The 24,926-nt window shown below is 35.4% G+C and overlaps 2 protein-coding genes and 1 long non-coding RNA gene across 4 annotated transcripts in view; 1 reads left to right on the forward strand and 2 right to left on the reverse strand.

Moving 5' to 3' along the window:
• Positions 1-15,000, reverse strand: part of LOC111346662 (cell adhesion molecule CEACAM1) — a 23,833-nt gene extending 8,833 nt beyond the window's left edge. For both annotated transcript variants that reach the window (XM_088759549.1, XM_088759548.1), the window contains exon 1: positions 14,829-15,000. In XM_088759549.1, coding sequence (XP_088615675.1) covers positions 14,829-15,000 — 172 coding nt within the window. The remainder of the gene's footprint in view (positions 1-14,828) is intronic.
• LOC148730753 (uncharacterized) lies at positions 4,311-15,632 on the forward strand. Its single transcript, XR_016001003.1, has 2 exons — positions 4,311-4,440; positions 14,858-15,632. It is a non-coding gene; the product is annotated as an uncharacterized LOC148730753 (long non-coding RNA).
• Positions 15,633-17,087: 1,455 nt separating this feature from the next.
• LOC148730754 (CD320 antigen-like) lies at positions 17,088-20,313 on the reverse strand. Its single transcript, XM_088759564.1, has 3 exons — positions 20,199-20,313; positions 18,435-18,498; positions 17,088-17,336 (listed from the first exon to the last, which is right to left on the reverse strand). The coding sequence occupies exons 2-3, from the start codon at positions 18,490-18,492 to the stop codon at positions 17,224-17,226; spliced, it is 171 nt and encodes a 56-aa protein (XP_088615690.1). The 5' UTR covers positions 18,493-18,498; positions 20,199-20,313; the 3' UTR covers positions 17,088-17,223.
• Between the last annotated feature and the right edge of the window lie 4,613 nt (positions 20,314-24,926).

Here is a 24,926-nt window from a genome sequence, read left to right on the forward strand (position 1 = left end):
CGGTAAACAATCACTAGTCTCACAACGAATGAGCCAGACTTCACTGAAAGCTCAGAGAATTCGAATGATGAAGATGAGGAATTATTATCGCTTTGTTTAGTCGCAACCACTCATCATGGATGACTCTTTGGTAGATGATATTTTCAACAGGTTGTCCCTATTTTTATTCAATTCTTTCAAAAAACTCAAAATAGAGGGAGCTTCCTTAATGCGATCTGGAAGATAATTCCAAGCTATAGCTGCCCTATGCTTAAAAGATAGTCTTCCCATTTCCGTTTTTGGTCTAGTGATATTTATATTTAAAATATTTCTTAGATTGTATCTGTGTTCCTGCTTCGAAACTAAGTTGTTAAGGTAGTTATTAGAGTGACCATAATATGATTTATAAGTTACGAATAGTACCCTTTTCGTGTAAAAATATGAAATAGGAGACCATCCCCTGAGCTTACACGTCGTTCAGTTCATATTGATGTCCCAGAGGCAGATTATGGATTAACCTTGCAGCTCGCAGGTGGACACGCTCCAGTTTTTCCATGAAGACCACTGAGTATGAGCCCCATACAGCGATCCCATAAAAGACAGATGGAATAATAGTCTTGAAATAAATAGACTCTAGAATGGACTTAGGTAGGAATTTTATACGTTTTAATATAGCGAGTTTCTTGTTAAACGTTTTACAGACAGCCATGATATGTCCTTTCCATGATAAGTTTTGATCGACGTAAGACCGAGATATTGAGATGATGACTTAAACTTCATGACACTCTGGCCATATTTCAGTAGTGGCAAGGGACCAATAAAATAATGTTTCGACAACATAAAGCCTCAGATTTTGTCTCATGGGCAGTCAACCTGATCGAGTTGCACCATGAAAGTACTTGATCCAGAATCGACCGTAAAACCACTATAATACTGTCTATATCCTTACCAATAGTGAAGATGGTGGTATCGTCGGCAAACATAAATAGTTCCCCATCAGTAACAGCCTCCGGAAAGGCTTTTGCATAAATTGAAAATAGCCTTGGACCCAATATAGATCCTTGTAGAACACCATATTTTATCAATCTGGGTCCAGACTTTATACCAGATAACTTGAAAAATTGGCGACGCTCACATAAGTAACTGATAAACCAAGACAGAAAGTCTCCTGAGACACCTATTGCTTTAAGTTTTTGTTGAAGAATTAGGTGATTCACAGAATCAAACGCTTTTCTGAAGTCAATAAAGAGGACCCCAACCTTCAATCCTGTGTCTAGGGCTTCCTTCCACTAAGGTTTCAGTGCGGTAAAGCAAAAGGCCTTCAGTAGTGTAGTTTTTACGGAAGCTCTATTGGTTATTACTTAACAGGCCTTGAGATTCAATGTGATGGTCCAGAGAGCTGCTGACTACATCTTCCAAGATCTTTCCTGGTACCCTGAAGAGAGAGATTGGTCTGTAGCTATTTACATCAGTTGATCTGTCTTTTTTAAAAAGAGGATTTGCACGAGACAGTTTCCAGTTGGAAGGGTAAGTAGCATCATTGATACTTTTCCTGAAAACTGGCTGCAGACTATGAACAACTGAGTCACCAAACAGAGCGAGGTCTTTGGAAAATACCAGGTCTGGGCCAGAAGCTCAGTTTCTTTGGGTTTGCAGCCTTGATCACCTTTCGCTTAACAACGTCCCATTTGAGGTCGATAGAACTAGATGATGGAGTTACACGACTAATATGGGTTTGTAGGAGTGAACAATCCAATGGTTCCGGGTTTTTCGTTAGATTTTCACTAATATTGACAAAGAAGTCATTGAAGAGTTCGACTTTTCCGAAATTTTCCGAAGAGAAGCCGAGACGACACGAAATCGAAAGAGATCTTGAGTGTAGTCAACCAACTGATTATGATTATAAAATGTCTACCCAAGAAATATTTACAAAATGGGTAGACAGTGGAAATGATATGATAAGAGGTAAAATGTGTCTATCCTAGCGACATCAAATATTATTTAGGCATTACTGTTCATACATTGCACGAAATAACGGATTTACAACCACAGAAAAATTGTAGCAAATATTAACCATCATCAGCATCAATTGGTACATCATTATGATAACCTGCGATTCCATACAAAGCAACGTAAACAGGTGTATTTTGTGAAATGTTTATCACTACATCAATTGATAGAAGGCTGCCGTTGTTTTTATTTATTTGTAAGATTGTTTTTGTTTCTTTACTTAGTTTCTTTGTGTTTATTTCATTTGATCTTGCAACTAAGGTACTTATGGAATTGACATCAGATCTTTCCCAAAACATTTCAAATGCTATTGTGTATTCGCCTTTTGATAGTCTGTTGATATCAATGTTGATGGAATAATTATGTGTTGACATCAGATTTTTTGATGAAGATGAATTTTTTTGGTTAATTTGTTTAATTTGTGGAAATTTTTTTTTTGATGTAAATGTAATTATCAACTGTTACATTATTGTCAGCTGTTATCATAATTATCGTTGTATTTCTTGATATAGTCAGGGGTCTCGATAGAAGGCGGCACCCGGCAATTGATCGCCGCTTACTTTGGGATTTATAGCGGCTTACTTTGTGTTTAAGTTAGTTTCCTTTTCTTTGTTTTGTTCTGCAAGTTTGCCTTTAGAGGTTGTTTCCGAATTTCTCTTCTGTTTCTTACACGACTGTGATCCAAACAAAACCGGGAAACTTGCTTGTGGTTCTGCAGGACTCGATCGATGAACGCCATTTTACTTGAGTCCAGGCGTTCACAGCGGAACATGGTAACGAGTCCGTATGTTCTAAAATGGCAGCCAAGCTTGCCCACGCGGTGCAGAAAGAACTTACAAGACTAGCCTCCTACTTTATCAGTGATCCCCTCCTACTTAAAAAAAACTATTGAGAACCCTGTATAGTTGAGTTGAGTTTTTGTTGATCAAATTGTTTCTTAGTTATTGGATTGTCATTTTTCGCTGCTTCTTGAATTTCGATTTCTTTTTCAAATTTCACTTTTTCATGAATTAGACTCTAATGCATTTTCATTTTTATTCTAACTAGTGAAAAATGTATTCATTTGTAATATTTAAATTCAGACTCCCTTGAAAAGTTCCACCACAAAGTGGTAAATATAGTTTCCAAGAAACGCGATTCAAGTTGAGATTTAATTTCTGATTGCTGAATTATTTGTTGTTCCTTCTTTGGGATTGATTACAGTATTTCTTGAATTTTTGCATCATATTTATTTCCTGAGAAATTTGAAATATTAACTAGATCAGACAAAATTATTTGGTTTCTCTTCATACCTGAGTGAATTGTGAATCTACATGTACATATTAAGCTTTATTTTCAGGGTCTTTAGAATCTTTTGGATCAGAAATGTTGATTAATTATCTTTTTATTCATTGCATTGAAAATTGTTGCTGGAGTAATAGAAAGCATTTTTGAAGGCTTTTTCCATCGATTTCTACTTGAGAATCTTCATTCAACGTTTTTGTGAAATTCCATATAAACTAAATCTTGCTAAGGAATTATAAGATTTGAAAGATAGTGCTGTTTTTTTTTTTTATTTTTAATAACACTGGAATATGACTATAAACCTGTGTATTCTTTCATGGTTACTACTTCTTTTGAATCCATATAAATATCCCTGCTCATAGTTCTGCCAGAAAGAGATAAATAACTACCACTTTGTTTTCAATATTCACAACAGCAGGTGTGGCTTTGCTTAGAACAGGTCGGGAAAATTGAGCAAGAGAAACGCAAAGTGAACCTCCGCGTTGAACAGCTTCCCTTAAGTGCACCTTAGAAAATTTTACATCAACACCAACATGGTTTTATGCATTGATTTTTTTATTTTGTTCATTTGTGTTTTTGTAAGCATAAGTTCATCAGGACCTGAAAGTTCTCTTGCATTCAGTCTCATTGTTGTAGCAGAACTGATTTGTTTCCTATTGCAGAAGCAGTGTTTTTGTTTAAACAGGAATTCTGGCATTATGCGCGAAAAAAGTTAAAATTATGCGGGATTTTTAAGGAAGATTATGCGAAAAAAATTGCGAATTATGCGTGAAATTATGCGCCATGACGTCATCGCTTAAAACCTAAATTATAACTAATTTCACTTAGAAAACCCAGTTATTCTTTCTCTTTATAAAAGAATGGAATATTACGCATTATTGATAAATGACTCCTTCCAATAAAAGCAATAATATGGCCAAAACAGAAGGCAATTCTTGTAAACGTCCACCACAGTTGGAAGCCGCCAAACGCTGGAACCTGGGTCGAGCTTCATATCGGTTCCAGGCCCTTCTTCGACATTTTTATTAGCGCTTTGTCAAAGTTTTTATAAAAACGAAATGGCTTCGTATCTATGAGGTTGTTTTGTTAAATTAGAACGATACTTTGGTATTTTGTACGACTGTAGAAAAAGGATAAATACAATACTCAAGCCAGACACCAAGATAGGTAACATATATATTGATTTATTTGACAAATTATGCGGGATTATGCGAAGAATGGCCGATTATGGGGTCTGCACCAGCGCATAATGCTAGAATCCCTGTTTAAAATTGATTGTTGCTTAATTTAATGCCATGCAGATGATATTGAGTCATATATCTTTTATATGATTAATTGACTACTTAAGAACATTGAAAACTGATTATCATATAAATGATACTTGGTTAATGAAAAATAAATGACATGTTTACGTGGATGATACTCAATTAATGAACATTTTTAAACTCTCATTTATACAGTACGGTCAGAACAGCTTTTCCAGACACATTATCCACAGATAGTTCTTCTTTTTGGAGCATGAGAGCATACAAAAGTAGCTATTTGCTGCTAAAGCAGTCAGCCTATATTGCAGTTCAAGTTTTGTGCTTCCACTTTTCAATTCAACTTCTTGGTTGGTCAGATCTAATTATAGAATGCATTAAAGCTCTTCAAATGATTTAACATTAATTGTTGGACCAGTGAGAAAATCATTAAATTTTTCCCTGGATCTCATCAATGTTCTGTATGTTTTTGCCACTTCTCTGTCTTGTCTCATTCTCTGTTGTGGATAAAAAACACCACCTTCCACTTCAAGAATAACTGATATGCACTTGCAATTTTTTGTCCATTTGCACCAGCCACATTTGATCCAACTTTATAAGTATCAAAAACATATGGATTAAATTCTTATGGTTTCCAACACATTTATTTGGTTGTATCGAGAGCCCAAATGAACACACATGGCTTGTCTTGGTTTTCGTATTGCTGTGCAAGCTTATTATAAAACTTTCATCTGGATTTTGGCTGAGAATACTTTTCACAAGTCTTTATTTCAAATAATTCCAAGAGTTTGGTGTAAGGTATTTTTCCAAAAACATTTGTCCACTAGTTGAATTATATTTAAATACCATTTTGGAATGAATCTTGTAATAATCAATCTTTCTGGATCAACCCCATTAGCTCTGAAAATAACTTGATCATCATATACAAGTGTCGCTGTGATTCTGATTTTTCCATTTGGACAAATTTGATCCGCAAATGTTTCAAAGAAACCAAACCTGTGAAATGATTACATTAACTTGAGCTCCTGCTGTTGATGATTGAATAATTTTTGACTTTTTACAAACCCTTCATAATGGTATACTGCATTTGGCTGGAACATAACATTTCATACTACATATTACTACAGTAGGCATTGATTCATCAGCATTATTTCTCATGATTATGTTGTACCTGTTTGAAATCAAATTTGTCTTTCTGTACAGTACCAGTATTTGTGTCTGGAAATGAAGAATTGTTGGTTCAAAATCTTTTGCATAAGAATTTGTGTATTCAACAAGATTCTTCAAATGCAAACTCTTGTTGATATCTGGTGATTGATTAAACTATGTGCTGTTTTGATTATTGCAATATTGTCTGCAGCAGCAAATTGTGCATTAATTATCTGCTCTTTTGCTGACATAAAAATCAATTTCAAAATGCACATTATACCTGTCAGAACCATTACGAATATTGATGTTGTCGACATTGACTTCATTATTTTTGCTATTTCCCAACCTTTTCCTTATATGACAGGTTTTTTAATCCCTGTGCCTTTGTTACTGAACTAAATCATGAATTTTTTCACCAAAAACTTGTCCAGTTTTTTCACCAACTTTTTCACTACACTTTTCTGCAACCTTTGGTGAAGCTTTTTTTCCAATACCATGTGCTGTTTTTCTAGCTACTGCACTTGCTATTTTGGAGAATAAATCACTTAAACCTTCACCAGTTTGATGAATGTTGTATGTTCCAGTGTCTCTGTTTTTGGTATGTCTCTGCATAATTATTATATGTATACTATCAATCTTCTCTTTGAAAAACCAAAGTCAGAGATACAGTACATAGTTCCATTCAAATCAATCGGTCTGTTGTTCATCTGTGAAATACAAACTAATTGGTTGAAATTTTTTTCATTCTTGGTTCAACTGAAAATGGAAAACTGAGAGGATTAGGTTGCTGATGTCAATTGTTAAAAGTGCATTTGAACTTATTCTATTGATAATGCTTTTCAGAAAATACATTTGCTTTCAATAGAATAGCATCAATTCCATTTGTAATATTTGGCAGTCTATCTCCATAAGAAGTCACTGGGGGTATTTTCTAGTCAAAACTAAGCAAAATATTGAAATCACCTTCTCTGAGATCTACTCAAAATTTCTCTTCAGGAGCAATCAAAACTCTAATCTTTCTGCATATAGTTTTATTTGAATCCCTGGTTCACTGTGTCCACTTGATTTCAAAATAGCATTAATACACAGATCAAGATCTTGATAATCAAAAGTTCCTTCTGGAAAAGTGATTGTATTCCAAGTCGATCCATCATCAGTGCTGTATTTTAATTTATTATTGTAACAGTTATACTTTGTTGCTGTACCAGCTGTAGCTCATGCTGAATGAATCAACAGTATGCAATGCTATATTTTGCTCTTTCATCCAAAACAAAATCAGGAATAAGCTTGAATGTAAAATCATGAGTGACAGAACCTTCAATTCCAGTCCCATTTGAAGAAAAACTCAAATGTTCTTTTCATGTATAATATGCCCATAATAATTAAAAAACTTTATGATATAATTAACAATTATTCCATGAGTGCGTTGGATATGAGATGATAGATAGCCAACGAGGCGTGTAGCGCCGAGTTGGCTATAATCATCTCATATCCAACAAGTACGAGTGGAATAATTGTTTTATTTAAAAAAAACCGACCTCAAGGTATTAGACAAATCTTCTCGACTTTATTTTGTAAGAAGAAACCGGATGTTACAATGTATATATATTAGAGTATGGTATATTGGCTCATATACCGTAATGGCTAAGTCAATAAAGAGGCTTGAATTGCATTATCCAATGCTCCAGTTTTTAATAATGAATATTATATCTGTTCAATGAATATTATTCATTGTATTCATTTTTATCAATTACTTTGAGTTTGATGAGACGGTCAAACATTTGCTACTGTAGTATGCTTCATTTCTGAGTTGAATATTATTGTGTCCTGCAAGTCTTGTACCTGTAAGAAGTTTCAATCTTTTGAATCAAATCTTTTGGTGTTTATAGAATACTTTTGAATCAGCAAGAGATTGTTTTCCACTGCCTCTGTGTTTTGGCATACAATAGTATTGAGATTATTGAATATTTTAATAGCGTTAGCATTACATAAATTTCTTCTTTTCATAATTAAATCAATCAAACTCTTATTGGCTTTAAACCTTCATAAATAATCTGCCCACCTTTTTGTATTTCAATAACCATCTCATTCATCAATCTTGGAACATTTATCATCAATTTACCATAATAATTGTCCATTATCTATTTTATAAGCATTTCTTTTCTTCTGTTTGCAGGGTTGTCATTAGAAAATGTAATAGGTGTCTGATCTAAACTGAGTAGGCGGCTGAAGTAAATTGTGCTTGCGGAGCAAGCACAGCGTGTTGCTACGCAACACGCCTGAAAAATTTTGAAATGCGAAACTCTCTGTGACGTATTTTCCAGCATTCTGGGGCATATTTAAGTAACATTTTTAGCCAGACATTGATGTTAAAATCAGTTCAAAAATATGTACAAACGTGGAAAGTTTCTTCCATTAATTCCACCACTTTCTTTTTAAGATGAAACGTTGGTGTTCTCAGTAACAATTTCTAGAAGCAATAAATGAATGAAGATTCGTTTTCCTCATGAACTTCTTCCACAACGAAAATGCTTCAGCCTTCTATTCTCATAACGTTTTCTTTCATTGCGTTTTTGTCTTGTTTTGTTTTTGTTTCTGTTTGTTTTTTGTTTTTTTTTTTGGCCATAGAGTCTGGTTCATAAATTTGGTTCATCGTGTTACAATTCAATTCCCCCTTTTTCGCTGTAAAAACCCCCTGGATTCAAGCTCCACTTCCGAATTTAAAATAGGCGTATGTTTTGTCTATCAAAGTATTTCCTCTTATCTCTAAACATCACAACTGATAAACATCTGGAAATCACCCGAGCTTTGCAAATCACGATGACATGAAACATTTGACCTTTTTAATCGACAACAAGTAGTCGAAAGGTCCATAAATTTTAAGCAAGTTAATTGCAGGTATTTAATTCAACTGATTTGGTGAACAATTACTAACGTCGCGAAATCTTAAAAAAAAAAAAAAACAATCTGGCGGCAACTTTGACGGCCACGTATGGTTGGAACGAAATTTACAATGATCGAAGAACTTTGTCGAAATCGTAAACAAAATGACGAAATTTTCCTTCAAAATGTCTTTGTCGGATAACGTAAAACATGTTCTTTTCTGCGAGTCTAAAGAAGCAATTAATGAGAGTCTAGCTGTCCCGAACTCGAGAGAACATCTTTCTGTGATTATTTAGCGTCATAGCGGTACGTGTTTACGGCAAATTAAGGCGAATCTTCCTGCCTGTGTAATTATTTAGAGTGGAATGAACACAACTGATTCAGCAAGGTGAAATAGATCTTGATAAACTTCCTTTTCCAACCCTCTTAAAGCTCTTTTGAAAGTATGTAGTTGATCGGCAATAATTTGCCATTATATTTAAATGAGATAGATCTGTGTTGTTAAATGCCTCGGTGAGCTTCGTAATTATGATATTTGACAGCAATCGAAACTCCTTCTTACCTTGGTGGCCTGGCCTCGTTTTTGCTAGATTTCCTCTTCTTCGATTGACCTGAAAAGTAATCTTGAAGAGATCGCTTTCTTCGCTGGCCATCCATTTTCGATTTTCGAAGCATCAACGCACGTGTGAATTGCGATCAGTTTCGTGCTTCGCGAAGTCACGCATTTCATGTTACTCGTTAGTTAGCTGTACCACTGATAGTTTTTGTACAGTATTTCCTGTACAGGTTTTTAGGTTTTTCTGTCTTCCATAACATCAGGAGTATACAAGAGAATGATCACTAAACTAAGCTTCAGATTTACAAAAAGAAAGATTTCTTGAGAAGACAGATCTCAATATTACAAAAATTCCTTCGCTCCGACGAAGGGCTAACGCTCGAAACGTCAGCTTTTGTAATCGTTACGGTGGCCAATTTACCATTTCAACTTTGTGGATATATCCAAATTATTACAAAAATTCTGCTTCATAAAGTAGCCGGCGCAAAATGGTCTGACAGCCGGCGGATTTCCGCCGCCTACCGGCTTCTAATGACAACCCTGCAAAGCTGTCCTTGTTTTCATAAGAATAAACGCCTTTTTGTTTCATAAGTTTGTATTTTTCATCTTTCTTGAACTTTTGTCTTGTGTATTTGAAACTGTCTTCAGGTAATTAAATTATCAACAAGCTTTACAAGACAACTGCTCATAAACTGGAAACTGTCAAGAAACACCAAATTATCATTCAATGTGAAAGCCATTATAGTTCTCCATATTATTTGGAATGGCGTCCAATTTAATTTGTTTTTTTCTTCAACCAACTTACCAATATTTTGCATAGTGGATTGAGAATCATAACCTCTCAAATTATGGAAAATCACAGGAATCCTCATTTTTTAAATATTGAGCCTGAGCTTCAAATTACAATCCTGATGTGCTCTTCCACTGAATTCTCCAGTAATATGATCATGATCTGACTCTCACTCTGATGCATTCACTTGTGTATTATTTTATTTTGTACAAATATTGCAACTTTTAGCTTTCTTGAATTTCTTCATCATCAGTCATTTCAAAGCTTTATTGAAGGCCTATAAACCATATCTTTACAATATTTTGTTTCTTCAAGAATTTGTTTCAAAAGTTTCTCCACAGCATTCTCACTTCTGAAATACTGAACTGGTTTACTAAGTTTGTCATCGCAATGTTCAACAAACTAGTTATAAGCATAACCACAATCTGTATGCTTCTGATAAGGTTCTGTGTGTGCATGGCCTCAAAATCAGCATAAATGCAAAATGGAAGTGGAATCTGTCTGTATAGACTTAAAGAAAACTTTTTCACCTTTTTGTGGCATTTTCATATTTTGCTTTCCAGTTATAGCAATACAATCTCCATATGTTTACTTAAGATATCTTCACTACTAAAACACTGTGGATAATACATGCAAAATTATTTCCTCATTATGCTTGGTTTTATGCCTCATCATCTTGTTGAAATCTTTTATCAATACATAATGGCTTTTGTTATCATAACTTATCAATTATAAGTATAGGCTCATTTCATTCTCAAGTGTTTCGTTTAAAATAATTATATAGAGGGCGAAATGCCTTATTTTCATAACCGAAAACATCAATTCTGATGTCATTCTGTTTTTCAATGTTATTATTGTAATGTTTCAGTGAAACTTGAAAATCAACACCTGAGTAATCCAATTTATCAACAAACTATTTGTCTGTCTTTCTGATTCTTTGTGGATTAGTCTCTGCTGCCGATTGAGATGCCTCACATGGCACCATCTAAAACATTCATTATTTTCATTCTTCTTATTATTTTATCAAACTCTTTGTAAGTACTAATTCACTTGGAAGTTTCATATATGAAGACCCGTTCAGTAGCCTTTATTTAACAATAATTATTTATGAAATGGTCATCAACTCTATCTATTGTCCATCCAGATCCTTTAGAAATCCAATTACCAATTCTATTAAGAAGTTCAGAGCTTGAACTTTTAAGATCCCTCTCAAGATCAGCCTCTATCATTAATCACAGTTTTTGAATATGATTTAAAAAATGCACTTTGAAATTCATCTTCACCATCCTTCATTTTCCAAAAAGTCATCTTTAAAGTCTCAACAAACTTACGACCTTTCATTTCCAATAATTGACCCCTTAACATATGAAAAATCGCTTTCCTTGTTTCTTTCAACTGTTTCAGAGCATGCATTATTATCACTACAAATACTGATTTTAAATGATTTAGTAAATTCGCTTAGTGCTATATCTTTTATTGTAATATTAGTTGTAGGTGTTGGAACAGGTGAAACATTTTTAATAGTTTTAAGGTTTTGGAATAGGAGGTACCATAATCTTTTTGTCATATTCTTGAACCATTAGTTTAACAGATTTTTGTGCTCTTGGCATTGGAATTGGTTTTACTTTTAATTACCAATCTTTTGTCCTGTTTTAAAATCAGTCAACTAAATCAGATTTTTTAATTTTTTTTCAAATCTATATTTTTCAGATAACTCGTCTCTATGCTATTTAAACAATAGAGTGTTTCTGTGGAGGAACTATCGGCTGATAGTTGCCCCGCGGAAATTTGATGTTCTTAAAACAATTATGCTAGTTTTAAGAACATCAAATTTCCAAGGGGCAACTATCAGACCGATAGTTCCGAGACATAAACACTCTATTGTTTTTATTGTTCACCACTAAATTTTCTTCCGCGCCTACAGCTTGTCACAAATGTCAATAATTCGCAACCGTACATTGGTTAAATAATAGGTTATACCTGTCAGAATTGAAACGTCACTGTTTTTCCGATCTGCCTAACTTCGCGGCCGTCAAACTATTCAAAACTTTTCACGGATGAGTTCTATCAATACAGGTATTTTCCGCGGACGGGCACTATCCATCCGGGCACTATGGCCTGATAGTGTCTCCACAGATGAACACTATCGCGTCATGTGATCGATTTAAACCAATAAGAACCGGAGAAAATTTAGTGGTGAACTATAATGTTACATAAAATTTTTTCACCAGAACTCTCCGCCATACTTATTTCTGCTTTCTGTACGTCATTTACCGGTACCTTTGAAACTTTTCCTTAAATAACCAAATCCCAAGGTCAACCACAAAATTCCCAAGATCACGATACCACCGTATTAAACATTAGCAAGTGTAAACCATTGCATTTTTCAATAGAAACAATTATATAAAATAGCCACTCAGTTGAGGCCAAACAAAAAAAATTAAACTTTCGTGCTCGCAGCGTCGATCGTCGAGTTGGGGATCAACGGAGGTATATTTGGGAGCAACTTCAGAATACCCGACCAATTTTGAACGTTAACAAATCGAAGAACAAACCGAAGTCAAAAAATAATTCAAAGAGAGGGCAGTTAAAGTAGTGCTACCGCAGTCCCGTGCTCCCGAAGTCGTAGAATAATTTAAAAAGAGGGTAGTTAAACTAGTGCTTCCGCAGTCCCGTGCTCTTGTAGTCGAAGAACAATTAAGAGAGGTCAGTTAAACTAGTGCTCCCACAGTCCCGCGCTCTCGACGAGAAAGAATAATTAAAAGATAGGGCAGTTAAACCAGTGCTCCCGCAATCCCGCACTCCCGATTTCAGAACGAAGATGATATAATTGTTTGAATCTGTGTGTTCACTCGCTAGCGATGTTGAGATCCGCAGGGATATCCGACCTGAATTACGCTTGAAGAACGAGGAATTAAGATATGACTTTTAATTAAAATTTAAATTACGGTTGACTGAAGAACGAAGAACATATATTTGAATGTGTGGGTTCTATTTAATTTGGTGACTACCGTAAGGGACTGCGGGAGCAGCTATTTAGGGACGCATATTAAGTGGCCGGGTATTCCGAATTCGGGTATTTTTTTGGTAATTGGGGGCTAAGAAGGGGAAAAACATGGCAACTGTGCCAGGGCACCCATTTTCGTAATACTGGCAAACGTTCCATCTGTAATTTTTAACCGAATTTTTGAAATACAAAAAATTTTTTAATAAAATTTGACGCCATTTTTAGAGTTACATTTCTAGGAAACCACTTACGTCCTCCGCGGGCACTTGGGCACACTAGTTGGCGATAAAAAACGAGACTGTTGCGCAGTCAGGGTGAATCCGAGCCAATATAGATTAAAATTGTAGCACAGTTCTTGTTGTTTTATTTTTTCCATCTTCAGGCTTATGGAGCTTGCGACATAATTCTCAACAAATTTCAACCAATATGCAGACAGACAAGCATTGTTATGAAACAATAAGACCTCTTATGTTGATTGCCGGATGATTTACCATAACTCTTGCTACCAAGTGTCGCATTTTAACATTTAGCCCATGCCGTTTCTAGAAAGGAAAAAGTTGCAGCTCACCTTTGGCCTCACTATGTAATTTTTTTTTCCCTTTTTTAGAATGTCAAATTGATTTCCTAGTTTTTCTCTGTCTGAGGGCGTTTAACATGAAATTTTCGTTTGGGAAAAGCGAGGTATTTAACTAAAAAAAATGCGTGTGTTTGGAAATTACAGAGGGATGAGACCAAATAAAGAATCATGAAGACTCTTTATTATACTATTATTGATAGCAAGAATACTCATGAACTTTAGCTTTCTTCACGGAAGGACTTTGTAAATGTAAATGAAAAAAAATATTAAATCAGTAAACATGTTTGATCAGTTATTTTGAATCTATTTACCCATACAGCCTCGCTATCACTGCATTACATAGGGCTTTACTTTAATGTCGCTCTCCTAGTAATATTACAAGATGACACAAAATAGATCTAGATTTAAGTACGGTTAGCTGATTGGTGCAGATAAAACATGAAAGAAAAGGAAGAGTTAATCAATTTTTTTTTTTATATTTATATAATACCACTGAACCCTATGAGCTTTAGCGGTCACATTGAAATTTTCTGTATCATGCAAGGGTAACGAAAATAAACATGTTCAAGAAAAATTTATTCGTAAGCCCTACCTTGTATGTTTGCCTTTTCGAGTTCAATTAACATAGACAATCAAGGCAATGTTGATGGGTCTATAACTTTATATTTTATAATGGCTTTTTTTCAAATTAATATAACAACACTTGAGGAACTTAATATACTCGAGAAAATTCGTAGTATTCATGTACAGCATAATAATTGTCCGCGTTCAGAGTATATTGCAGCATTTTATGTTGCAAGGTACAATTCATCGTTTCGTGTCTCCCATTGGACGCATATGCAATTGATTTTGCCGAACGCTATGATACATATGATGAGTTCATCTCGAAGAAAAAATCGCTGATATCTTATTCCACTAATTACAGTTTATATCATATGTTTTTGTGGTAACTTTCGCCATCACTAAAATCGCGTTCATATCATTGAGGCTCTTAATTGAAATTAAAGACAAACGGATATGACAGCATTCAACCAATAACCAGTTAGTAACGGTGACCAATTTACCATTTCAACTTTGTTCATTATTGTAAAACTGCCTTCCCATATGATATGCCGCCGAGGCTTTATTTCGCAATTTGGAGATGTTCTTGTAAATTGGGTTCTTGTTGGACAATTTTTTCCTTCCTTTCTTTCTTTCTTTTCGAAAAAAAAATTGCAAGTCAGCATTATCGCTATTATTATTTAATACTTTCAGCGTGGAAAACGCGCAGTCCACTATAAATATCAAAATATATACAAGAATTGAAATAACTAATGAACTACAATACTTACTGCATTGTTCGTCTGATCCATCTCTACAGTCCCTGACCCCATCGCAGCGAGAAGACGCAGGGATACACCGTTGTTGATTTGCACAAGGAAACTGATCGCCTCCGCAAGTTACTATGAAGATGATGAAAAGGAACACACGAGTCGTGACAAATCGTTGACACTTAATGTACATTGTTATGAAAAGAATAGACACTGAAGAATGTCAAGGGATACATCACGACTCATGCACGCGCTGTCAGACCTGAAAACCCATGAATGGGCGGTTGGCAGCTTACTTTCAGAGATTGATCTTTTGTGACTGACATTGTGCAGCTACATTTCCTTGGAGATCACGCTTGATGACCAATTTAACTCGACGGAATGGTGTCCATTCATTCTTTTTTTTTTTTCTGTTACCGTAATGGTTTTATTGAATTCCGCATTTAACTTTGTTATCGTTGATTTAACGTTTCTGATGGTTTTCCTAAAAACCGATCCTACCCGATTTCTTTTTTCCGCAAGGCACCTGCGGTGGTTGGAGTACCCTTAATGGCGACGCGTTTGACCTCTTCTTAGACTTTGCTGCAGACAATCTTATGATAGCATAGCATTTCTGCATTTCTTACTTGTAAAAATTCATTACCTCTAGTCACTGACATTTCACCTGTTCTTTCAGGATATATATATTTTTTAATATGGCTATATTCCCCGAAAGCTGTTATCTTTGTGTTCTGTCGACTTCCCGATAATGCGAGTTTGAGCGAGCTTTTATGCTTATTTGTATCTGATACTTTAGACTGGCAGAATATAACCGTTAGATTGTCAGATTGTGCATTCGTCGAGTGAGAAAGCCCTGAAATTCATTGAAGCTCTCGGCAAACGAGCAGAGGGAAAAGGGTCAACATTCTGAATACTGTGAGGAGACAGTTGCTGCTGACCCTTGACCTTCCCATTTTTTTTTTTTTTTTTTTTTAAGGTCAGTTTGCTTTCTCATTTCCGTCAGTATGAGTGCCTCAGCTATGGAAATTTTTTCGGAATAAAAGCAAAATTAAAAAGAAAAAGAATTGCGGAGGATTGAGAAAAGATAAGGAAGACAGATAATGATGCTTTTCATAAGTTGTGGCTCTCTTGACATAAAAACACGGGAATTTTAAAATAAAAATTTATCCTCCCGTGCAGCCTCCCTATCAAGCATTGGCTGACTGGCTGACTTTGTTCTTGTTCCACCTTAGTTTTTTTTTATTCCTTCTCTAAAACAAAATTTCAATTTCGGATTTCCTCTTTGTGGCTACATGCAAACCTATTGCAAACCAGGAGACAAATATGAAAGGCACATTCATAATACAACATTCGTTTAATGCTGCTTCTATTAGAAAATGTATGGAAACGATACACAAATAACACAATCTGAAGATACCTACCATTAGCTGATTGGTGCAGGTAAAATGATCATATAGTCTTATGACTACCATTAAACTCCATTAACGTTTGCGGTAAAATCAAAATTTAATTGGCCGCGGGCGGCAACAATTTATGTGTAAAGAAGAACTTATCCGTGAGCTTCACATTCAGCAACTTCAGGTATCACTTGTGTTGTGACCGCTTGTGCGTTCGCTTTTGTTATGGTCAATTTTCATAGTCAATAAGGGTAATGTCAGGATTATTAAAAACGCCCCCAAGAAATTATTATTTTGTGAGAAGAAACTGGATTTTTTAGCTCCCTTTTGATTTTAAGCTGACGCGTACGCTTACCATATTTGTAGATTATGGTATATTGGCTGATATACCATAATGGCTAAGGCAATAAAAAGTCTTGAATTGCATTATCCAATGATACAGTTTTTAATAAATATATATATATATATATATATATATATATAATATATATATATATATATAATATATATAGTATATAATATATATAGTATATTGGATATAATACCTTGCATGGTACAAACCATCGTTTCTGGGCTCCTATTAGATGCATTTTTTTTTTCGCCGAAACGGTGTCTTGCAAATAAAGTCATTTCTACCTCATTAAAACTGCTTATTTCATTCGCTGTTCAGGAGACTGTAGCTGTCACAAAAATCGCTTTAAAAATTATTGAAAATCTTTATCCAGAGACGGACGAACGTGATAGAAGTAAAAAAAAATAACAAGTTCAACCTCGTTAAAATGTACTGCATACAACTTACGTCAAAGCTTTATTTTGCTGCTTTGGAGCTGTTCTTATAAATGAAGTTAGTATTTTATATTTCTTTCTTCTCTTTTAAAAAAAGGGAAAAAGTAGCTGCAACACCATTTGAAGAGGGTTCATATATCTTCCAAGTCTCAATCTCAGAGTGGAAAATGCTCAACTCGCAACAAATATACAAGACTGGACAGGAGTTGAAGTAACCCAATCAACTACACTACTCATTGTTGTTCATCTGAACCATCAGAACAGTCACGGTCGCCATCACAACGCCAACTGTCCCTTATACACTTTTCTTGATTTGCACAAGCAAACTGACCGGCTCCACAAGTTACTAGGAAATGATGAGGAGAATCAATCGAATCGTGAACAATCGTTGACACTTATGGTAAATTTCTACAACTAATTAGACAATGAATAACAAGGTCATTTTTGCTTCGTTTAACTAACTTGATAATGCAAATAGGCCACCGTGAAGAGTCTCAAAGCTGACATGGTGCTGTTACTTTTTTTAGAGATTACGTTTGATAGCCGATTAACTTTAGCCTGCGGAATGGGCGTTATGTTTTTTTTTTTTTTTGTGCTTTTCACTCAAGCGGAGGCAAGCGCTAGAGGAACGCGAAGTGAAAGTCGCATGCCAGGGAAGGAGCGCAAAAATAATTACACCTGTACGACGCTATTGTTCAAGCTCTTCCGCCCCAAGACACCGCTCCAGTTACCAACCATTCACAGCGTTTAAAAGAAGTAGCACGAAGTGCTCTGTATACAAGCCACACGCGAGGCCAATCCCACACGCTCAGTAGATCTCATTAATGACATTGAGTGTGTGCTATTGTTTACAGTTGTTGTTTAAGGTCAATAGTATTTTTGTCCCCAATTTCTTTCCATTTGTGATTTTCAATACCTAATCGATGCATTTCCCTTGCCTATAACTCAGATGACTCGTTCAGAATCAAACGAAGGGCTTCGTGAATAGCTTTGTCCATATGAGAGCATGATACAACCACCGCACCATGATATCTGTGGCTAGAGGCGTATTTTTTTATTTTTTGCGCTCCTCCCCTCCGAGCGCATTAGTCATCACTGGCCTTTTACCTGAGATGTGAAGTAATTTTTTTTTTTTTTTTTGCTTTTTTTCCCATATAATGTACGCATTACATGGTTATTTGATTGCGACCTGTTGTCACAAATAGTGAGTGAATCATTTCTGTCAAAATTTATAGACATTACAATGAGCGGTTTAGAAGTCTTTCTAAGTAACAAGTTGAGTCTTCCAAGATCTCCTTCAGATCCAGAAAAGCCTGTTCAGAAAAGGTCTGGAATTTGTTTTTTCAATCTTCTCTGTTGGGTTAAATTTTTATATGCAAATATTTCGTTTACTTATCAGGGTAGAAGTGGTAACTAAACATAACATAATAATAGAGTAACATACTCGCAGATGTGAAGGGAACAGCCACCACCATCAGCAGTAGAACAGCCTGTGGATTCATGGCAATCTATGTGGAAAGTCAAAAAGTTATTTAATTATTTATTAATAAGTTTTTTTGGAGGGGGGGGAGGAGAGCGAAAATTACAGTAACCTGCTGAGTGTCGTAAGGTCAAGATAAGCATTCCCGCCAATGGATGAGGGGAAAAAGGAGTTAGATCTTACCGACTATTTAAAGGATTTGTATAGATAAAGGAAACCATTTCCAGGAAGTAATTAAATTGGAGAGAAAAACCTCCTCTTTCTAAACTGTTGTTTTCACAAATGTCCTGTGGAGCCAATAAAAATAATACTAAGTGCATATTATCTTAAGAAATATCGGCTCGTATCAAACTGACAAGGTTAAAGCATAGAGATTTATCTACTTATAAATACCTTTTGGTAACTATATTACTTTTTCGTCACAGTACTAGTGTTCCGGAAGCCACCTGAAGTAGATTCCGAATAAACAAGTTCAACTGGGGTTAAAGTTTAATACAGATACTACTTCCAACCGGCTCATTAAAACAATTCAGAACGACGTAATTGAGACTTCTCAGAATGAATTTTGACAGAGTGCAGAAATATGATGTAATATAATAATAATCATAATTTCGTTGATGATAATGATGATGATTTTTTTGCAATAATAAAATAACAAAAGTGACGGTGTAATGAAAAGTGATAAATTACTTAGGAAATAAAGCACACTTTTTAGCAGTTCATATGCGTTATTTATCAAGCTTGTTCGGACAAGATGGCTAGATATTGGCCAATTTTTTTTTTTTTGTGTGTGTGTGTTGTTGTTTTTGTTTGTTTGTTTGTTTTTCTTGTTTCGACTGTCTTCCACTTTGTTGCCGACATTGTTCAAAAGCTACAAACTTTGTTAGTCCGCTCCCCGCACTGTTTTTCTTGCACGGGATAGAAGCGGGCAATCTTGAGCGGGCAAGATGCGCCCATGTTGCTTGTAAGGGTAGCCAATCAGAACACAGGATCGCTTCTTCCTGCCTGCGGGCGCTACCAGCTGAAAACTGAACAGCGGTAATAGACCACGCGGAATGTTGGAAGAATACGAGAAAGTTTGGTGTAACACGAGGTGCAGCCAAATGGGTTACAAACTTTTCACTCCTATGATTTTTTTGCTCTCTTTTCTTTTTTTTTTTTTTCATTTTAGTTTTGGTTCTCTTCCTTTTTAATGAACTGTTTAAAGATGAAATGCATCAGTTATTTCCTTTTTTGTCAAGAGGAGAAACAAGTGAGCGTTCGAATATAATTCAACAACAGTCGACCACTTCGATCTAAAATGAAAGAAGTCCATAGAGGCAACGCTCATTTTACTAGCATTAATCAAAAATAAAGCATACAGAAGCAAAGTACACTAAAAAAGATATTGACCCAAACATGCTTAATATACAGAGAAATGTTATTAACACAACATTAATATTATGCTTCTCACAGCTATTTCTTGGTCAGAATTAGAATCAGTACTTATATGATACTGGAGAGCGCTTAAAAACCTTAAAAACAATCAGCTTAGAATATTTATTTAACAACGAAAGAAAGGAGCAAAAACGACGGGCAAAATTTTCTCAGAATCAAAATAAACAAATGATGATCATCGGCGACGATTAATTATACGCGGCACCTCATCAGCAGGTTAAGAACGGAATTATAAAACTAGTAACAATGTTCTCAATGCTTCAAACGGAACCAAAATAAACAAAAGACTACCTTTATCAAGGACGTTTCCCTGAGAATGAATAGATTCTCACTAAAGAATGTCGAAAGTCGCTGAATATAAATACTCGTTCCGTGACGACATAAGCCGACAGAAAGGAAGACTGTGCCGTTTACTTTGCATAAGGATGTATTTCAGAATCCAATAATCATTTATGTCGATGACCTAAATTCGAATGGAGCCAATAAGAGGACACGAACATTGTGGGGTTGCAACCATCTGGAGGACTAAATTAACTTCTGAATAAACAGTTTTATAGAACTAGAATTTTATTACCACTTTTTTTCTGTAATAATATTTAATCCAGCACGTTGGAAAACTTACAGCAACTCACATAGACAGTTTTTGAGAAATCTTATGGCTAGTAGAGAGCTTGTGACAGCACCCTTAGGCATGAAACGTTAAAGGCGTTTCAAATAAGAAATTAGGGACTTTAAGCAAACCACGACGGCTACGGCATCGAGAACGTGAAAAGACAATAGATCTAATTGGCAGAAAAATAGCCCAGCACGTGCGTTTTAAAACTTTGTACATTTCTTAGCCTTCCTTTGCAAAACAACAACGTGAAATCACCAAAATTTGTGTCGTCTGTTAAGCTAAACTGCGGCGGCAAGTTATTTTAATTTACATTTGAAACTCAACGCTACTTTTATGCGTTATGTTGAGTTTGAGGTCTGGCACCCTATGAGACGGTAAACACATCCAGCCATTTTCGAAATTCTAACTAAAAATAGAAACTCATTTTTTAATCGACGTCTTCCGTGGCGTTGCCGTCCTGACTGCTTAAAGTCCCTAATTACCTTTGACGCTAAATATTTCTAAATATTTTCAGTGAAAATAGATAATTACGCGCATGGTTAAGACTCTTCTATTAGGATAGAAAAGGCGAGAATGATAGCAATAATTGCGGTAATGATGATGATAAATATGATAATAAAATATTGAGAAACATTCTAATAAAATAAATAATAACAACCTATAGATGGATAGACATCATGTTCTTTTAATGTTTTCAAAGACCACGGCTGATCGGCATTCAAAATATTGTTATCTCTGTTGATCAATATATACACCCACTGTTTGTTTGTTTCAGAATTTCAAAGTGTCTCCAATTATTTGCTTTATTATTATAATTATTATTATTATTGCTATTATTATTTTCTTTCTTTATTTTTCATATTATGTATTTTTTAAAGCAAAATGCCTCCTTGGTTTTTTTTTTCTCATTATTTTTTTCACTTTTCAAGACGAAAATCGCGTGAATGTTCAAATATAACATGTTAGTTGACTAGCTCTAAGCAAATATGATGGGCAAACAGGGGTGGGGTGGGGAAAGGTAAACCCTTTAACTCCCAAAGTCTGATTGTTAACTCTCTCCTCTAAGTGCTACATACATTAGATTGAGATAGAAACTTCGAATTTCTACCTGATAAATTTGAGTATTCTCATTACCTGTTCGCTGGATAATGTATGCATATTGTAGGGAGAATTTGCGTAGTAATCACTTCTGGGAGTTAAAAGTTAACTATTCTGTCTTCCTCTTGGTTACAATTTTTAAAAGGAATAAGTACATTAAAAACAACAATAACAGTAACAGTTCGTGGTTGGTATGACACGGCGTTTCGTCTTTACAAAGAGTCTCTTCAAATAATTTCGGGAATTTTCAGGAACAATCGTTGAGCGTTGGGCACAGAGTCTCGTTTGCAAACATCTGTTGATACCTTGAACTTTGTAAAAATGACTGTACTCTTATGAAGTAAAGACCAAATGACAGAAATAAAGAGCAAAATAAATAAAGATACCGTTTATTAAATGGTAAACACCACAGCGTACACTATTGAGTTATGGATGCAGGCGGGAGGTTGCTAAGCAGGAAAGAAGCGTAAGAGATGTGCGAGGCGATAGCCGAGAGCGACTCCAGCTTCTTGAGTGCTTAGCAAACCTCGTAATCTTCCACAGTACTTGTTGCAGGCCCTAGAAGACGTCCAGAAACGCGCACTTTTCATTGTTTTTCCGAACCTTGCACATGCAGATGCGCTAGCTGCGTCTCAGATCGCCACGTTTGCGGATAGGCGCGAAGAAGCTTGCAAGAAGCTTATACGTACCCTGACACCGTAAAGCCCTGTTTTCAATATTGTCAAAAGCTGCCTCAGTCAACCAAGTAATAAATACAATCTCAGATCTTCTTCTACTAGTTATGTGAAAAGCAGAAAAACTGACCGTTTTGGAAAGTTTGAAAGGAACAAGTTTGCCACTTATTTAAAGCAAAATGTATAAAAAAAAGCCATTATTTATTATTGTATTTTGTAAGCTTACTTCCATGTATACAATTTGCTGACTATACCTGTAATTCAGATTTTCTGGAAGGGGTATAAATAAACGAACAAACAAACTGATGTGTTTACCATTTTTTTAAATAAAACATTGATACATTGTAGCAAAAAAGTTTTCTTTTATTCAACAAATCTTACGTGACCAGAGAAAACAAGCGCGCGCGGAAAAATAGTCTTTCCATTTGAAAACGTCAGCAGTGTGCACCTATGGGCAAATGTTGGACGCTGAATTGCAACCTCGTTCCCAGGGCCTTTTCCCTTAGTGGCTGAATTGACCAATTAGAGTGCACGATTTACTCTATTTATGTTATAATAATCTTTATGTAGCTATGTTTGTAATGTTCCGTTGCTGTCAATCTCGTGCAGTCAGTTCTGCGTGTTGCAATTACAACGGCAAAGGCATAACCAATTTGTTGTTTTGGTATGTATGTCATGTTGTGGTTATGTCCCTAGTATAGATGTATACAAACCTTCAAATGGAAAAATTATTGAAGTTTTCAAATTAAACGTTGAACCAAAAGACGCAATGACCTTTATACCTTGGCTACTCATCATTAGATATTACAATCTAACTGTTATGAGTGGAAAAGAAATACTAATAATGCGCGATTTTACAAATATCCTGCGATATTTGGACAGTTGGCTAGTTTTGTGTGTAATAGGACTATACGCAGACCAATCCGGGGATAATCATTTAAAAAAAAGAGTTGAGGAAAGCCTGAATTGGACTCGGCTAATAGCCTCGTCCAATTTGCGTGTCAGAGGAATGTGTTGAGAATTGTATAGCCCGTAGTCCTGTTACTCGCCGATCATATAGCCAATCTGTTAAAATTGGGCATTGCTCAGTCATGCTTAAACCCTTTAATTTTTTAAAACTGTCCAATTAAAGATTATTTGGAAAAGTTGATCAGCGATTATCCATAGATGTATAAATTCTCAGGTAGCTTAAATGTTTTCGAACACGATGGCTGATCTGCAATCAGTATATTATTATTTCTGTTGATCCAAAATTATACTTATTACATCATAATTCTTTAACCTAAGCCAATCAAGTGAGAGATCCACGACGCTTCCAGTCATCTGGTGACAAATGAATTAAAGTCTAGTAAAGTCGTTAGACCGTTCTAACTTCCAATCGACACCTCTCAAGAAATTTTTCCATTTCCAACAGCTCTCAATTTCGTTTGCTTTGTTTTTATATTTTTGTTTGTTGTTTTTGTTTCTCACTTTAAATTTGTCTCGTTTGTATTTTACCAGTGTGTATTAATTCTTCTTTCATATTGTATTATTTTACTTTTAGACAGTTATCAGTTATTGGCAAGCGTTTAGTTGCGATGAAGCGGTCAAGAGAAAAGGAAAGTTTACGCCTACTACGCAAATTAACCAAAGTGCATAACAATGTCACTCCACCAACAGGCGCCGAGACAAAAAGTTGCTCAGCATGGTCTTTTAAACACAACGAATATATGAAATTCATATATCTGAACTGCGGTTATAGAAACGTATTTGTGCAAGATTCCTCACAGTAAAGAACACCATATAAGCAATAGTGAAAATCAGACCTGAAAAAGTTCAGGCCTGTACAGGATTCGAACCACTGACCTCTGCGATACTAGTGTAGCGCTCTACCAATTGAGCTAATAAGCCAACTGGGAGCAAGTCATCAAATTAGTCCGACATAAACCCATAAGATGATAAATAAAACAGAACAAATGTATGAAATTTATATATCTGAGCTGCGGTTATAGAAACGTATTTGTGCACGATCCTCGCAGTAAACAGCATCATTTAAGCAATTGTGAAAATCAGACCTGAAAAAATTCAGGCCTGTACGGGATTCGAGCCACTGACCTCTGCGATACTTGTGCAGCGCTATACCAATTGACCTAACAAGCCAACTGGGAAGTGGTCATCAAATTAGTCCGACATAAAAATTGCTCCAATTCGCGATCTTTCGATGGCTCCAAGGAAATATGCGAGGAAATGTATCAGCAACAAAGTAAGATGTTGAAAGTCTGGTGGATCAACGAAAGTAAACGAAATACTGAACTGAAAGTGTTTTAGGTAAACAGGCAACCTCGACGCTCCAGGGCCACAAACATTATAAATTAGATAGATAGATCGTTTATTAAATAATACTTTTGCAGTCGTAAAACTGAATTGCGTGTTTTACAGATAACATTGGTTAACATATAGAGCTAAATACAACCATATAAATATAAAAGCCTAATATGATAAATCTAGAATATGTGATTATCTAAAATTAAAGTAGACTTTCTTTGAAGCTTTAGGAGCTATTGTGCACACCCTGGGACATAGCATAAAAGAAAGAGCGTCGAAAACGTTACGTGTGAGAACGTGGCAAATTAGATATCTCTTGATGCCTTA

Source organism: Stylophora pistillata, chromosome 5 (genome assembly GCF_964205215.1).
Source record: "Stylophora pistillata chromosome 5, jaStyPist1.2, whole genome shotgun sequence".
Lineage (NCBI taxonomy): Eukaryota > Metazoa > Cnidaria > Anthozoa > Scleractinia > Pocilloporidae > Stylophora > Stylophora pistillata.

Bases quoted from the DNA above. Each gene is read 5' to 3' on its own strand.
- LOC148730754 (XM_088759564.1), bottom strand. From the start codon at position 18,492: ATGAATCCACAGGCTGTTCTACTGCTGATGGTGGTGGCTGTTCCCTTC. The intron at 17,337-18,434 runs GTATGTTACTCT...ATCATTTCCTAG, and splicing joins TGTTCCCTTCACATCTGCGA to TAACTTGTGGAGCCGGTCAG.